General features: G+C 45.8%; 1 protein-coding gene across 3 annotated transcripts in view; it reads left to right on the top strand.

Annotated features, from left to right (window-relative positions):
- Positions 1–17060, top strand: part of ST14 (ST14 transmembrane serine protease matriptase) — a 327081-nt gene that overhangs the window by 176507 nt on the left and 133514 nt on the right. For all 3 annotated transcript variants that reach the window (XM_078681947.1, XM_078681948.1, XM_078681949.1), the window contains exons 6-8: positions 2095–2130; positions 7182–7422; positions 10334–10473. In XM_078681947.1, the coding sequence (XP_078538073.1) occupies positions 2095–2130; positions 7182–7422; positions 10334–10473 (417 nt within the window). The remainder of the gene's footprint in view (positions 1–2094; positions 2131–7181; positions 7423–10333; positions 10474–17060) is intronic.

Below are 17060 nucleotides of genomic sequence, written 5' to 3'. Positions count from 1 at the left end.
TGTTTGGCCGGATGGCGCTGGGTGGCCGGCTGGTTGGCCGGATGGCGCTGGGTGGCGGCTGGTTGGCCGGATGGCGCTGGCCGGCTGGTTGGCCGGATGGCACTGGCCGGCTGGTTGGCCGGCTGGCGCTGGCCGGCTGGTTGGCTGGCTGGCGCTGGCCGGCTGGTTGGCCGGATGGGCTTGTCTGCTTGCCGGCTGGTTGGCCGGATGGGCTTGTCTGCTTGCCGGCTGGTTGGCCGGATGGGCTTGTCTGCTTGCCGGCTGGTTGGCCGGATGGGCTTGTCTGCTTGCCGGCTGGTTGGCCGGATGTGCTTGTCTGCCTGCCGGCTGGGCTTGTCTGCTTGCCGGCTGGTTGGCCGGATGGGCTTGTCTGCTTGTCTGCTTGCCGGCTGGTTGGCCGGATGGGCTTGTCTGCTTGTCTGCTTGCCGGCTGGTTGGCCGGATGGGCTTGTCTGCTTGCCGGCTGGTTGGCCGGATGGGCTTGTCTGCTTGCCGGCTGGCTGGCCGGATGGGCTTGTCTGCTTGCTTGCTTGCTTGCTTGCTGGCTGGCTGGCCGGATGGGCTTGTCTGCTTGCTGGCTGGCTGGCTGGCTGGCCGGATGGGCTTGTCTGCTTGCTGGCTGGCTGGCCGGATGGCGCTTGCTGGCTGGCTGGCTGGATGGGCCTGGTGGTCTGGATGGCGCTGGCTGGAGGGCGCTGGCTGGCTGACTGGCTGGCTGACTATATGGCATTGGCTGGCTGGCTGGATGGCACTCGCTGGCTGGCTGGCGCTGGCTGGCTGGGGCTCGCTGCCTGGCTGAATGGCGCTCACTGGCTGGCACTCGCTGGCCGCCTGCCTTGATGGCGCTCGCTGGCTGGCTGGATGGCTCTCACTCGCTGGTTGCCTGCCTGGATGGCGCTCGCTCGCTTGCTGGCTGCCTGCCTGGATGGCTGCCTTGATGGCGTGCGCTTCCTGGATGGCGCGTGCTGGCTGCCTGGATGGCGCTGTCTGTCTGTCTGTCTGTCTGTCTGGAGTGCGCTGGCTGCATGGCGCCTGCTGGCTGGATGCCTGGATGGCGCGTGCTGGCTGGGTGACTGCCTGATCACTCCCAGCTCATGCGCGGCTGGCGTGATTGCCACCCCGCATATGTCTCGCATGCAACTGGTGTGATGGCCAACCAACGTGCAACTGGCGTACCTCCCCTGCTTGTTCTTCAGCCTCCATTGCTCATTAACTATCCTCCATTGCTCATTAACTATCCTCCATTGCTCAATCACTATCCTCCATAGCTCGTTTGAGTCCTATAGCCCATTTGCTTTGTACTGTATACTTGTTTGCTGCCCTTTTTTACATTTTTTTTATCTTTAACCCCCACTGATCACCCAGGTGCCCTACACTTGGTTTACTACCTTACTCCTTCATATGTTCTATTACTGACCTTGCCACATCACTTGCTGCTCCTTTCAGCCATACATTTATCATGCCCATTGTTTTCTCTTTTTCTGCTATCTTTTCTTCCTGCTTGGTCCCTCAATAGCATCTCACAATGTCCCCTTCACACTCCTTCCACACTTGCTCTCTTTACAGTTCATTTCACTTACTCCTTTGTTGGCCTCCACCAGTTGTTCCAAAATTGTCCCTCCCCCCTATTCTCACTGGTACTGTGTTTTCATTAGCACGCTATGATGCTGGCTTCATCTCAGTTGGTTGTTCCGGTCTTGAAACCTCTACTCGCATGCCATGCTGGGGCCTCCCTCACTCATTGACCTCCCTCTCTAGCCTTCCTTTTTTGACTGCCCTACTCGCTTACCACTTTGTTTGCTTGCTGGCTTCTCCTTTGCTTTCTAAAGTGGACCTCCTATATTTTGCTGGTGACGACACACCTATGACCCTCCTATGGTTGCTGTTTTTTCACGGTTTTGCTTGCTGGCATCCACATGTATTGCTTACTCCTATGAACTCCATAGTCGTGCACCCACCCACTAACTCTTGCACAAAACCCCACAGTACCTATCACCTCCGCAGATGCTGACCTTTTTGTTATAGCTATGCAATTTATATAAATGATCAATGTACAATAATAAAACATTCTAAGCTCTTGTTTAATTCCCACAGCTGCCGATCTCAAGATGGTGAAGGATATAAAGGACCGTAAGTTTGTTCAAGTTTCTTCTGTATTAGCATTTCAGTAACTGTTCCTCTGGAAAGTTTAACACTATATTTTGGCATCTAATATCCAAAATGCAAGAGAAAAGCAAAAGGGCCTTGAGTGAAGAAAAAAAATATTACGGTTTGATTGGCTCTGCATTGCAGCAATGCAGCGGCTTGCCTGAATGGGATGATGTTTGCCCCTTGGTCATTCAGATAGCACATACATGACTATTACTCCTTCTAAGTTCAATAATGTGCGATGCTTTCCTTCTTAGTTATACATTGACAAATCTGAGGCAAGTGTGAGAAGTTGGCCTGATGTATGATGTTCACTATTCTAGTGAGCACCTTGTATCAGTCCAAGCAACCCTTATGGTGGTGGTTGTAAAGTGAACCATATAGACCTGCTATCCTAGTGGTAGCATGACCAAGCAGTCTTGGGCTAAACTCAAGAGGGCATGTAAAGCCAGCTGTTTTACCATATGCAATCCTTTAATACCAAATGAAAGGACACCACACAAGTTATATATTATAAAAATATATGTATTTATTACTAGAATAATCCTCTGTACTCTTTGAGTGCAGAGGCACAAGCGTTTAAACAAAAGCACAGTTAAACCTTCAAAAGTTGCACAATTTTGGATAGGCCCGGTGGCCACTTAAACCATATACTAAAATAGTGGTATAAGTACCACCTTTCGAACAATGGTAGGGCCTAGGGCCTTGTGAATCGCTGGGACTACTCGGGACTAACAGCAATGAAGTCGGGAGAGGCCTGTGGGACATGGGTGCAGTGCCTAAAGCACACGCATGCACCAATGCAAAGTCAATGGCGCGTAAAAGTTACAAAGTTACTGTTTTGGAAGTCTTCCGACTGGATTAGAATTAAGCCACTTTAAACTAGGACACTAGAGGTGTAAATCACTACAGGAGCACCGGTGTTTGATCGTTACCTCACCACCAGGAAGCAGGTGCATAGGTGCCGAAGTGTGTCGGGTTTCGTCGTGGAGTTCTATGGAGCCTGGAGATGAAGATGCTGCAGGCGGCCAGGAGAGAAGAGTCCGGGTGGATCCAAGGGTGGATCGAAGATGTAGAGTACCTGAAAGCAGAGGGGACAGAGGCTGGGTCACTAGCCAGTGACCAGGATGGAACCAGGAAGGAACCAGACGATGTCGGGCGCAATCAGGTGGTTGTCGAGAAGCTTGTCTCAGCTGCCACGTGGACTCTGGGGCATCGACGACGACCAGGAGTGGAACACGGACTCACTCACGAAGGCTCTCGCTGTCGGCGGTGTCGGCTTCCGGATTGGAGTCAACAGGCCTTGGCAAAGGCAACCCACGCAGGACATGAAGATCGCTTCTTACTCGGACCAGCAAGGTCAGAGCGGTGGCTCCTTTTCAGGGGAGCGAGGGCCAGTCTGGCGCAACCAGACCAGCAGAGTAGTTTCAAAGATTCGTCGTTGTAGAGGCCACTAGCCAACGGGCAAGTGACCGGACAGACGCGTCGAGCAGGAAAATGCAAAAGGGCCCCACGCAGCACTCGGTGAGTGTGGAGGGGTTAGCTTCGGTGCATGAGCTGCTCGGGGCTGGGGCTTCTCAAACCCAAATGCACAGCTTCTCGGGAGCCTCGGGAGCTGCACAGTCAGCACTTCGCAGTCTTTTCAAGATGGCCGGTCCCACGTCGCCTCCACGGGTCTCAGCTTTGCTATGGCTGTGGATCGGGCTGTTGGATGTCTGGGAATCCGGTTCTTGTCGATCTCTGCCGCTCGAGCTCCGGCAGCAGCTGCAACAAAGCAAACCGTTGGGCGCTGGATGGTGCCTGTTTGCACAGGGTGGTCACTCCTTGACCACAATGGAGATTCTTCAGTCTTCTACGTCGAGTGGGATGTCGAAGGGTCCAGAGTTTTGTTTCAAAGTTTCAGTCAGGATTATCTAAAGACTATGGACACAGCTCCTACCTTTATCCCAAATCAAGGGGCTGGATTACCTGCTAGGTCCCTCCTATGGGTGGGACCCAGGAAGAGGGTGGTTACACCCCTTTCCCTTTGTCCAGTTTCGTGCCAGAGCTGGGACTGGAGTGTCCCAGCACCGATTCGAACTGGGCTATGCATGGGGAGCCTTGTGCGCCCCAGGCAGTGTCTAGTTTCACTCGCCCTGCCTGCCTCAATCCACTTTCTCCTGTCTGGGGTGGTGTAACACCTCCCTGTGACAGGAAACCTTTTGTCCAGGCCTCCCCTGCCGGAGTTTCGGTCAGCAGCAGGAGGCCAGACCCGTGTCTGTGGCAGCAGCATCCATTTTGTGATGCTGAGGCTCTGGTTAGATTTAACCGCGTTGAAGTAAAGTAACATGTCTTCTCCCTCTAGAAGGGTGGAATACTACCCCCGTCGCCAGAACTGGCGAGGGGGTAGTATTCCAAAGTGTATGGCACCTTACACGACATGTTTTGATAAAGCCAAACCAAAGTTAGCAATAACAGTGAGGATTATAATGCACTTAAGAGTATATGGTATGGCAATACCCTGGAACAGCTATAAGGACTTGGTTCCGAAAGCTGCAGACAGGCTCAGCTCATGCTAGAGCACCATCTCACATAATACCAAGCACTCTGCCTCCAGGATTGTTAAGGCCTGCCAAAGGAGTGACTGATAGGCATATATGTGTCCAGATATAGGTTTAGATATAGGTATACTATATCTAAGCAAGGGGTGATTACACGACCTTGCCCCAGCTGAGTGATCAGCCAGTTGTGTCAGTTTGGATAGCCACGTTTAAAAAAATCTTTCGTAAACAATTGATTATCTGTCTCTTTGTAAATGTTCTCAAGATACATGTATAAGGAATTCATGCTTTTGATTTCTATGTGAATGCAACTAAAAAATATCAATGTAAAAATGTTTTGGGGGATTTCAACAATTACCTGTAAAGATTTACATTTACAAGTATATTTGCTATTCTTGTGATTCATTTTTGATATAGGGTTATTCAATTGTATTCAATGACCTAGAGGGTCACTCTGTGACCATTTGTGGACAGTGCGCAGTGTTGCGACCATCTTGGTAGCATTTTTCCAGTTTGGATAGCCAGCCAGGGGTGGCAAAAGATATGCTGCAGCCCCAGGTAGGCCTTGGATGCACCTATGCCCTGGGTACCTATAGTACACTGTACAGGGGCTGATAAGGTGACCCAATACCAAATTGGTGATGTACTTAAAGTACATGTCTGTAAATTTTGAGAGAGAACAGCAGGCTGTGGGTCTGATTAGCCGGCCCACAGCCACATTAAGTCGAAAACCAGTGAAGCAGAAATTGGTGTGACCATAGGAAAGCAGACCCTACTCTCCTACAGCAAGGAATATCCAAAGAAGCTGCAAAGTTCCTGCCAGAAAGAGAATAATACTGAGTCACTGTTAGTCTGCTAAGAAAGGGACAACTAGCTCATGCAATTAAGGAAGGAATCCTATTTCAAAGGTTCCCTTTCAAAGGCATTTGAGACACATTTCAAGATATCCCTTTCATTGATAATCCAGTGCTATAGGTGATCCCGTCCCAGAAATGTAAACATTTGTGTACTCTATATACACCATATTTGTTAAATTTTCATTGACTTTAATAAATGTATTGTATCAAAAACTACTTTTTACCAATATATTTGTGAAAATCTATACATATTTGTTTTTAAAATGTAGTAGAATGATCACTTCCTATCCTAGCGTTTCAAGGTAAAATTGACTTAGAGCAGTCTTATATTCATACCATATTTTTCTGTTGTAATTCTATGTAACAATGATTGAAAAAATTCAGGAATCATTGCCTTTCTACGGTCTAACATTGTTTTTAAAAAGTTGTAACTTTTTTTGACTACTGTCAATTCTGTGTTTCAGCGATTACACTAATATTTCATCTAGACTTCATCCAGGCACATCACTAAAATATGTTTGTAATCCTTATACTTTCTTCAGTTTTACCTGCTATGCATATTTTTTGTGAACCTTTGGAAACCACATGCAGGATTTCATTATTCAAGTGGTGCAAAAATATTTAGGGTATAACAAAAGGAAAGAATGGGATTCATGGAATCTACATACTTTCCTCAGACGAATATTACTTGAATTGTGTGTGCTTAGATAGTGGAGCACATTTAGGTAGGCAATGATTATCTATACAACCTGACCACAATCTGACCTTCCTGAATCTACTTTAAACATCCCTGGTATCTATCTTATTTATAGCTATTTTGGTCAATAATTTTTGCAGACAATCAATGGGTAAAAGAACGGTTTTGTAAAAATGTTCTTTAATCTCTCTTGCGTTTCATTTCATTCAGCCTATTGCATTGTAGGGAGAGTGCAATCAAATGTAACTCCTATCAAGAAATTCATAGTTGAAGATGTAACCTATTTGGTGAACCAAAGATCACTGCATCTTTAATTATAGTAATGGAACTTGCCTGAACCTTATCTCCACATATACTTTATCTGGGAAAATTCAGTTATTTTCTTGTATTTCCTTGCACCCTATTACATTCTCTGCTGTTCTTTGCTACTGGGTTTTCACATAAATCAACCGTCAACTATGAACAATGATCAGCCTATATAAAGCATCAGAAAAAACCTGGTTAGCTGAGACATACTTGTCTATAGGGACATCGGAACACTTGTTTGGCAGTTTGGGGCATCTGTGATGTTGGTATAGCTACAGAAGATTGGCAGAAGTCTGGTGCTTCTGCCAATCGACTCACTTTGCCCAGCCTTTTTATTGCTTCAGAGTTAGTCAACTACCAGAGAAACCTCTATTTTATTTGAACTCCAATTCACTGGTTTAATCTAGGTTACGTAGGTTCCGGTAAGTTTGCTGAAACAACAAAGTTCACAATCCAGCCAAAATATAATTGACCTGAGGTAACCAAATATAATTTTCTATTGCTTATAATGTGTTTAGATGCAAGCTAATGCCCTTTACTTGCCATAACTGAATGATGGTTTTAACTTTTAAGCCGTACTAAGTAAATATCATTGTGTTTGAATAACTTGGAGTATTTCTTTCTTTGGCACAGAAACCTGCTTTTTTGGGTTGCATGCTAAAACTGGGACCAAAATAAGTTTCTCAACTCCTGGGTTCCCCAACAGCCCTTACCCTTCCAATGTAAACTGCCAGTGGATTCTCCGTGCGGATGTAGGACACTTCATCAGCCTCTCGTTCCACAGCTTTGACTTGGAAGGATGCCAGGTTCTGGACAATGATTATGTGAAGATCTATGACTCCCTGAGCCCTGCTGAGCCTCGAGCACTTAAGAAGTGAGTTGTACAATTGGGACAGGTTCTGGAGTTTAATATTCTTCCATTATATGACTCACACCATAAGCTGATTTTGATTCCACCATGTGCTTTAGTTATACATTTTATCTTTGTATTCCCTTTACGACATTACCATTATTATTCCCTTGTATTGTTGCCCTTTCTCCAGGCAGTAGTCATGGAAGGAGTTATTGGCCTTTTTCTTCTTGAAAAAGATTGATGAAGCGGTATAATCTAGTGCTAAAGTCATTATTTAAGAACTCTGTGAAACGATTTTCTAACACAATATTGTGAGTTGTTCTGGACAATGGTTTTATATGCCTTTGCCTTAGTTCCAATAATGACACAAATCCTAGAGCTGTCGAAACAGGATAACCTACATTGAAGCTTAAAAGATGGGGACAGAGAGGCAAAGAATCATTTTTGTTTGTTAGATGGGGGATGATGCATTTCAAAATAAAAGCATTTACGTAGAGATATTGAAGTTACATTTATTTTTATACACAGTGAAGGAAGCTGTTGTCTCTTATCTTCAGTCCACAGTTACTATCATAACCAACATGTTCTCCTCAAAAGTACTTTGGCAGACTAAAGCAGAAACAAGTATGCTTAAGAAAAAAATTTAAATGGTCTTATAAAACTCATGGAGGGAGCTCACAAAGTATTTTTGAGGCAGTCACAAGTTATAACCATTAAAGTAAACAACATTGTTTATTAGATACTTTAGTGCCTTATACTCCACCGTCACTTAAATAAAAATGCCATTCCAGTGATTAACAAAAATGAGCCTAAATGTTCAACTCTGAATGACTAGCAAATGTTAAACTCATTTTCACCTGGCCCTTTGCCACTGTCTGTAACATCACTGCCTCCCAACAACTCTGTGACAACCTAGCCGACTTTGTGACAACTTTTCTGACTTATTCCACAGCAAAATCTCAAATGTCTACAGCAACTAATCACATCATCCCAACCCCAGAGAACTTGTTGCTAACTTACCGACCTCCAACCAAGACTGCCACCTAACCAAATTGACAACCCTCACCAGAAAGCCAGCAGCAGTCATGCGCACAATCCACGCAGGGGCCTCTACAGACCCATGACCCCATTACATCTACAACCTGGGAACATCACCAATCAACACCACCCTGACCCACATTATCAACACCTCCACCACGTCTGCCACTTTTCCGAATGAAGGGAAACTTGCTGGAATAAATGCCATCCTCAAGAATTCCACAGCCGATCCTAATCAACGGAGCAACATCCAACCCATCTCCCTACCCCCTATCCAGCCATATAGATTGAGAAGGCCATAAACAAGCAACTTGCTACCCACCTCGAACTTCACCATCTTCTAGACAACTCTGAATCAGGATTCAGAAAGAATTACAGCACTCGTGGCGGTCACTAACGGACATTCAAATCATCTTGGAACAAGGAGAAACAGCTGCCCTCATCCTGCTCGACCTCTATGCGGCCTTCAACACTGTTTCCCATAACACTCTCCTCAGAAGGCTCCACAAGATTGGCATACAAAGATCTGCTCTCAAATAGATCTGTTCCTTAATCAATGGAAGAACCCAAAGGGTCAGGCGCTCGCCCTTCACATCAGAGAACAGGAAATTAATCTTGAGTCCCACAGGGATCGTCCTTCAGCCCCACCCATTTCAGCATATTCATTACAGAGCTCGTCAACATCATCCGATCAAAAGACCTCACGTCAACTCCTATGCCAATGACACCCATTTCATCCTCTCCATGACGGACAAGACAACCATCACCAGGTCTGACTTTACCACCTGCATGACTGATAGCAGACTAGACGTAAACCAGCTTCCTGCAGCTCAACTCCAAAAAGACAGAAGTACTGGTCTTTGCCAACAAGACCTCCCAAGGATACTCCACCTGATAGCCATCGCAGCTCGGACCCACACCCACTGTTCATGCAAGAAAGCTAGGGATCATCTTAGACAACAAGCTCAACAGGACGACTCGAGACAACGTAAATGCAGTGTGCACCTCCTGTTTCCACATCCTACGCATGCTGCAAAAGATCTTCAAATGGTCGCCTCAGAACACCAGAAGGACAGTTTGGCAAGCACTCTTCACCAGCAGGATGGGTTACGGCAACGCTCTCTATGCTGGAACCTCCAAACACCACCTACACAGGCTACAGACCATCCTGAATACGTCTGCAAGACTCCTTGACCTCCCATGCAGCACCCTCCTCACACTACACCTCAAGAAGCTTCACCGACTCCCCATTCACAAGAACACCCAATTTATACTTCTCATGCACACATACAAAGCTCAACACAGCACAGGACCAGAATACCTGAACAGCTGCATACACTTTGACCAGCCCACCCGACATCTGTGCTCTGCCTCATTCTTACTCGCACACATTCTCCACACTTGCAAAAGCAAAACTGGTGGATGCTCATTTTCCTACATCGCACCTAAGACATGGAACGTCATACCAAACCAGAAAATGGTTGGTATAAGGGCAAGCAATTCTAGTGCCTGCGTTTGGTCCTTGACATTGCTTACATAGTTTGTTGTAAAACATGAATATAATATTATCAAAAATGAAGCTGGTTGTTTGCATCAACACATTAGTATATTAAATATGGCAGGCTATATTACAGTGGTCCTTGCGAAGTCTGTTAATTTTTGATAACCATCAATGCTACATGCTATAGAGTATAGAAGGAACATTTTTTGGCTTTTGCAATAAGTACATTGCCTGTCTTGTAGCAGTGAAAAGAAATATTGCGACCAAAACTGTTTATTCTCACAGGATGGCAAAATCAGACAGTATCTTACGAAGCTAAAGACAATACTATGCATCTAGACATTTTCCATTCTTCTGCTCTTAACTAAGGTGTTTTGGATTTCTACATTGCAGACTCTGTGGCAGTTACCCTTCTTCATATAACCTCACGTTTCATTCATCGCAGAATGTCATGCTTGTTTCTCTGGTCACCAATGCCAAGGGGCAGCACCCAGGTTTCAAAGCTGAATTTGTCCAAATACCAATGAAGACGCGTAAGGACATCTATTTGTATTTATTTTCCTTTCTTGCATATGCCGACCTTTGTCACATGTTGTTTGCTAATTCTATGTGATTTCACTTGCCTTTATCGTCTTTTTTTCTGTCATACGAGCTTTAGCTACTGGTTATGATTTCTGCCTTCTCTCTTTTTAACGCCCGCTGTTTTGTTGATATTTATCTTTATTGCTCCATCATTCTGGTGGGTTTAATTTTCCTTTTTTACTTGTATTATCATTAATTTTGGCATTTATTCTGGCTTTTTTGCCATCTCTATTCGATAGTTTTCCTTTCTCTAATACTCTTTTGATTACTTCTTAGGTCTAGCTTAGAGACCCCTTTAGCTGTCCAACAGCATCATGTAATCAAAGAAAAAATAATACATGAAAAAGACATGCCTATATATATAGTGGCTTTGGGCAAACCCTTATCTATTGATGCTTTTCAGCTGTCATTCACATTTTGCTTTCACCCTCCACAGCATGCAACATGGGATATGGGTTAGCCCACTGGAGCCATTGGCTTGTTTACAATGTGAATGACTGCAGTTTGCCTGATCACAATCACCTAAAAAGAAGTAGCTTCAGTGCTAGGGCTGGTGGGAAACAATTTGAAGGTTTTTTCTTACCGTTCATTATCATTTACATTTTTTAGTCAACCTTGTATATTTGAATTTAACTTTTAAAGTAATTCAAAGCCAATGATACCTTTTGAGTAAATAAGAAATCGCATTTTCTCGTGATCTGCAGTCAAACTACGTGTTTTAAGTACACCTGCCTGCTAGGAATCACCTGTGATGCTCCATTAAACTTTTATATACAATAGTTTTTACTATCTTTTTTAATTTACAGTATTGGATGCATCTGACCACCATGTTTAAGGGATATGCTCCTTTTCGTGCCATAACGCTGCAATAAAAAAAATGTAACTGGCACAGCAAAAAATGTAAACTTCAAACCGATTGGCTCCGCTCATCTTTCCTGTTATTGTTGTGGCTTCCACCAGTCTGTTAAATATCCTTTCTTTCCTTCTCTCTTCAATGCTTCATCTTTGATAGTTTCACAGTGGCTGTTTATTGTTTCATTTAAAAAGTACTTTGTGTTTCTGTCTCTTTTGTTGTTTGTCTTTCTGTTTGAATCATTTTTTGTCTCTTGGTTATTGTTTAACTATCTCAGTGACTTGGCTTTTCTCCCCGCGGTAATATTTATTTTCTCTAGCACTTTCGTTTTCCTGAATGCAACATGTCTTTCCCATTCACGCTTGTTCTTTCTTTCTCGAATCAATTTCTCCTTTACATTTTTTTCAAATGGGTGCTTTATCGATTTGCTTTCTAGAAATATAATAAAACTACTTTTGTCCTAAAAGCACCTTCAAATGGAAATATTGAACGAAGGGAAGTGTTTGTTTCTTTTTTTTTTTCTGTTAACAAAGGGTTCGTGTGAAGTGATGTGAGTTTGTACAGCTTTTGTTCATTTTATACAAATATGCCTTGCTGTATCTATCCCACGCATGCAGAGATTAGTAATGAAAACATATCTCTTGTCTTTTCTTTGTGGATGATATGCCCTGTTTGGCTGGGGCCCGCGAGGCTGCTTTAATTGCTAGATGGGCTGATAGATAATCCGCCTATTCAGTTCTTGAAAGGAACACTGAGGAATCGGTGTCCTTCAGCCTGCCCAGGCCTATATTCTTACCGGCCCATAATTCTCACTCAGTCCAGTTGGTGAGGGCACAGATACAATCAACAGAAAAGCAACATACTGCCAGAACATTTTCACAGATTTCTAGTTATTCCTGGAAAGATTAGCAAGAAAGCTCAGTATTGATATTCTACAATGTCCAGGCAGACTGGCGCAGTATTTCCAGTTGTAATACTGGCATACTCATTTACACCTGAGCCCAAAAAAATATAGAATACATGAGGGAAATATGAGGAAAAAGTGGGTTAGGGCATTGCTTGTTTTCCTCATAATTTAACCTTGTCCACGCCACATGATAATGAACATTAATCAGTAGTCACCTGGACACCTAGCTTGCACTTGCCTGTTGCCTCCAGTTCCTGCTTGTTCCAGATTGCTCCAGTGATTAAGAGAAATCGGCAATTGTGAGAAGTTGGCCTGGTGTATGATGTTCACTATTCTAGTGAGCACCTTGTACCAGTCCAAACAACCCTTATGGTGATTGGTTGTAAGTAAAACTTATAGACCAGCTATCCTAGGGGTAGCATGGACAAAAGCAGTCTTAGGCTTAACTCAAGAGGGCATGTGAAGCCAGCTGTTTTACCATATGCAATCCTTTTAATACCAAATGAAAGGACACCACACAAGTTATATATTATAAAATATATGTATTTATTACTAGAATAATCCTCTGTACTCTTTATGAGGGCAGAGGCACAAGCGTTAAACAAAGAACTTCATATAACATACAAAAGTTGCACAAATATGGATAGGCCCGGTGGCCCCTAAAACCATATACTAAAATAGTGGTATAAGAACCACGTCACAAACAATGGTAAGGCCTAGGGCCTTGGGAATCGCTGGGGCTACACTGGACTAACAGCAGTTAGGACGTGGGAGGCCCACAGGATGCGGGTGCAGTGTCTAATGCACACGCGTGCACCAATAGAAGTCAATGGTGCGTAAAAGTTAGAAAGTTGCAGATTTGGAAGTCTTCCGACTGGACTAGAACTTAACCACTTAAAACTAGGACACTAGAGGTGTAAACCACTACAGGAGCACCGGAGTACTCTCGTTACCTCACCCACAGGAAGCGGGTGCATAGGTGTCAAAGTGCGTCGTGTTTCGTTGTGGAGTTCTATGGAGCCTGGAGGTAAAGATGCTGCAGGCGGCCAGGAGAGAAGAGTCCGGTTGGATCCAAGGGTGGATCGAAGATGTAGATTACCTGAAAGCAGAGGGGACAGAGTCTGGGTCACTAGCCAGTGACCAGGAAGGAACCAGGCGATGTCTGGCGCAATCAGGTGGTTGTCGCGAAGCTTGTCTCCGCTGCCACGTGGTCCAGGAGGTATCGACGATGACCAGGAGCTCGGCACGGACGGTCCCACGAAGGCTCTCGCTGTCGGCGGTGTCGGCTTCCAGGTTGGAGTCAACAGGCCTTGGCAAATGCAACCCACGCAGGAATCGAAGATGGCTTCTGGATCAGCAAGGTCTGATGGGCTGCTCCTTTTCAGGGGAGCAAGGGCCAGTCTGGAGCAACCAGACAAGCAGTGTAGATTTCGGGTTTCGTCATCACAGAGGCCACTAGCCAACGGGCAAGTGACTGGACAGACGCGTCAAGCAGGAAAATGCAAAAGGGCCCCACGCAGCACTCGGTGAGTGTGAAGAGGTGATTTACGGTGCAAAGGCTGCTCGGGGCTGGGGCTTCTCAATCCCCAATGCACAGCTTCGAGGGTGCCTCGGGAGCTGCACAGAAAGCACTTCGTTGGCTTTCCAAGATGGCCGGTCCCACGTCTCACGTCGCCTCCACGGGTCTCAGCTTTGCTGTGGCTGTGGATCGGGCTGTTGAAAGTCTGGGAGTCTGGTTCTTGTCGATCTCTGTTGTTCGAGCTCCGGCGGGAGCAACAACTAAGAAAACCTTTGAGCGCTGATGGTGCCTGCTTCCACAGGGTGGTCACTCCTTGACCACAAGGGAGATTCTTCAGTCTTCTACGTCGAGTAGGATATCGAAGGGTCCAGAGTTGTTTCAAAGTTACAGTCAGGATTATCTAAAGTCTATGGACACAGCTCCTACCTTTATTCCAAATCAAGGGGCTGGATTACCTGATAGGTCCCTCCTGTGGGTGGGACCCAGGAAGGGGCTGGTTACACCCCTTTCCCTTTGTCCAGTTTCGCGCCAGAGCTGGGGCTGGAGTGCCCCAGCACCGGTTTGAACTGGGCTATGCATGGGACACCTTGTGTGCCCCAGGCAGTGTCTAGTTTCACTCAGCCCTCCCTGCCCCAATCCACTAACTCCTGTCTGGGGTGGTGTTAGCACCTCCCTGTGACAGGAAACCTTTTGTCCAGGCCTCCCCTGCCGGAGTATCGGTCAGCAGCAGGAGGCCAGACTTGTGTCTGTGGCAGCAGCATCCATTTTATGATGCTGAGGCTTTGGTTAGTTTGAATCGCGTTTAAGGAAAGTAACATGTCTTCTCCCTCCAGAAGGGTCGAATGCTGCCCCCGTCGCCAGAACTGGCGAGGGGGTAGTATTCCAAAGCGTATGACACCTTACACGACATGTTTTGATAAAGCCAAACCAAAGATAGCATCTAACCGCGAGGATTATAATGCACTTAAGAGTATATGGTATGGCAATATCCTGGAACAGCTATAAGGACATGGTTCCGAAAGCTGCAGACAGGCTCAGCTCATGCTAGAGCACCATTTCACATATAACCAAGCACTTTGCCTCCAGGATTGTTAAGGCCTGCCATAGGAGTGACTTATAGGTGTATATGTGTCCAGATTTAGGTTTAGACATAGGTATATTACATCTAAGCAAGGGGTGATTACACAACCTTGCCCCAGCTGAGTGATCAGCCAGTTGTGTCAGTTTGGATGGCCAGCCAGGGGTGGCATAATACATGCTGCAGCCCCTGGTAGGCCTTGGATGCACCTATGCCCTGGTTACCTATAGTACACTGTACAGGGGCTCATAAGGTGACCCAATATCCAATTAGTTATGTACCTAGGGTACATGGAGTCCATTTTACAGAGCGAGCAGATTAGCCTGGGGTCCTGATTAGCAGGATCCCAGGCCAACTAAGTCGAAAACCAGCTAAACACAAGGCAAAAAATCTGGGGTAACCATAGTCAGGCATCCACCTTCCTACAGCAATGAAAGCGAAATATATTACACTTCTGCACTTAAATAACTGTTATATATTTTTATAAATTTTTTTTAAACATTGACTAATAAGGAAAGTGTCTCATACTTCGGGTGGCATGAACATATATGGGTAGGAAATGTATTCAAAGAAATGTTCATTGAAATTCGGTAGCTATAGGTTTTTAACAATTTTAGCCTATGTCTATACTGTACTTTTTTACGCACACTATTTTATTTTATGAAATGATTATTGATGTATGTTCTGTACAAATGCTTTAATGGATGTCTTCTATGCTTCCAAATAAAGCTATTACAGAAAAAAAATACTGCTCCAGTGACAGCGCAGCTGCTGGGGTTTTCCCCGATCGTGTTTTTCCCACTCACTGTTGTTGCTGCCCACCCCAGGATCTTCTTAATGCAGGCTGCGGCATGACTGTGCAACATATGTTTGCCACGAGCACGCTGGTGTGCCAAAGGCAAGCCCGTCTGCGCCTGTCCACACCTGTACCATGCCCAGAGCCACGATCCCTGGCCCTCTTGCCCCCTGAAGATACACCATCGCCGAGCTCTACATCCTTGATCCCAGACGCTGCAACAAACACTGCCACCACACTGACTCATGGTAGGACCTTTCACCTGAATCCACTATCATTTCACCTGCCACTTCATACATACCAGCCCCCCGACCAGCCCCACACTGAACACACCACCTTGACAAAAAAAACAACTCTCATGCGCCCTTTTCAATACACACTCACTAAGCAAGCATTCCACTAAATTATGGGACCTCAATGCCACCCTCGCACCCGACATAGTCTTTAGCACTGAGACCTGGCTCAAACCCACTTCCGCCCCAGACATTGCCACAGCGATCCCCGACGGATATAAAATCACTCACCAGGATCGCACCAACAAGCCGGGAGGAGGAACAGCTATCATCCACAAAGGAACCATTGAGTGTACCACCGTCACCGACAACACCACCAGCCACATGGAACATATCAAATTCTAGCCCCACATGTACAAGACAGCCATCAGAGGCACCCACACTCCAGCTTCTGCAACACCATCGCAGACTTCATTGCACCCCTACCCTTAGACTCCAAGGACTACATCTTTCTTTGCAACCTAAATTTCCTCATCGATGCCAGCGAAGAAAACACCGCACACCTCTACTGTATGAGCAGCTTCAAATTGACCCAGATCATCCACGATCCTACACACTCCGCAGGACAATGCTGGACCCAATTTTCACCTCCAACAACAGTTTAAAATACAGCCATGTCACAGAACTCGCATGGGCTGATCACTCCTTCATCCATTTCAGCAGCTCCCGCACCGCCACCCCCAAGGTGACCAATGCCCCACATCTGGAGGTGAAACACAATCTCAGAGACCAGCTGGGTGAACGCCCTAAAAACCTCCAATCCGGTTACTGCCCCCAACCTCGCACAGGGAGTGAAAAAGTCAACACCTTGATCACCAATTGCGCAGACCGCATCGTCCCCACCAAGAGTAACAGCCAGAGCAAATACTCCAAAAAGGCAGCTGGTATGGCCAAGAACTCAGAACAGCTAAATGAGACAACAAACAGTTGTAGAGGAGACGGCCCACCAGCAAGGACCTCCCTCAACCTCTCCCACCGCTTGCTGAGGCCACCAAAGAAGTCAGCCCCTGCATGCATCGAAACCAGTACCAACAACACTAAGAACCTTTTCAACATCCTTAAGAAATTCTCGAAACCGGCTGCCAGTGAAAA

The sequence above is a fragment of the Lissotriton helveticus genome, chromosome 3_1 (assembly GCF_964261635.1).
Source record: "Lissotriton helveticus chromosome 3_1, aLisHel1.1, whole genome shotgun sequence".
NCBI lineage: Eukaryota > Metazoa > Chordata > Amphibia > Caudata > Salamandridae > Lissotriton > Lissotriton helveticus.
This window is presented reverse-complemented; position numbering and strand designations above follow the sequence as displayed.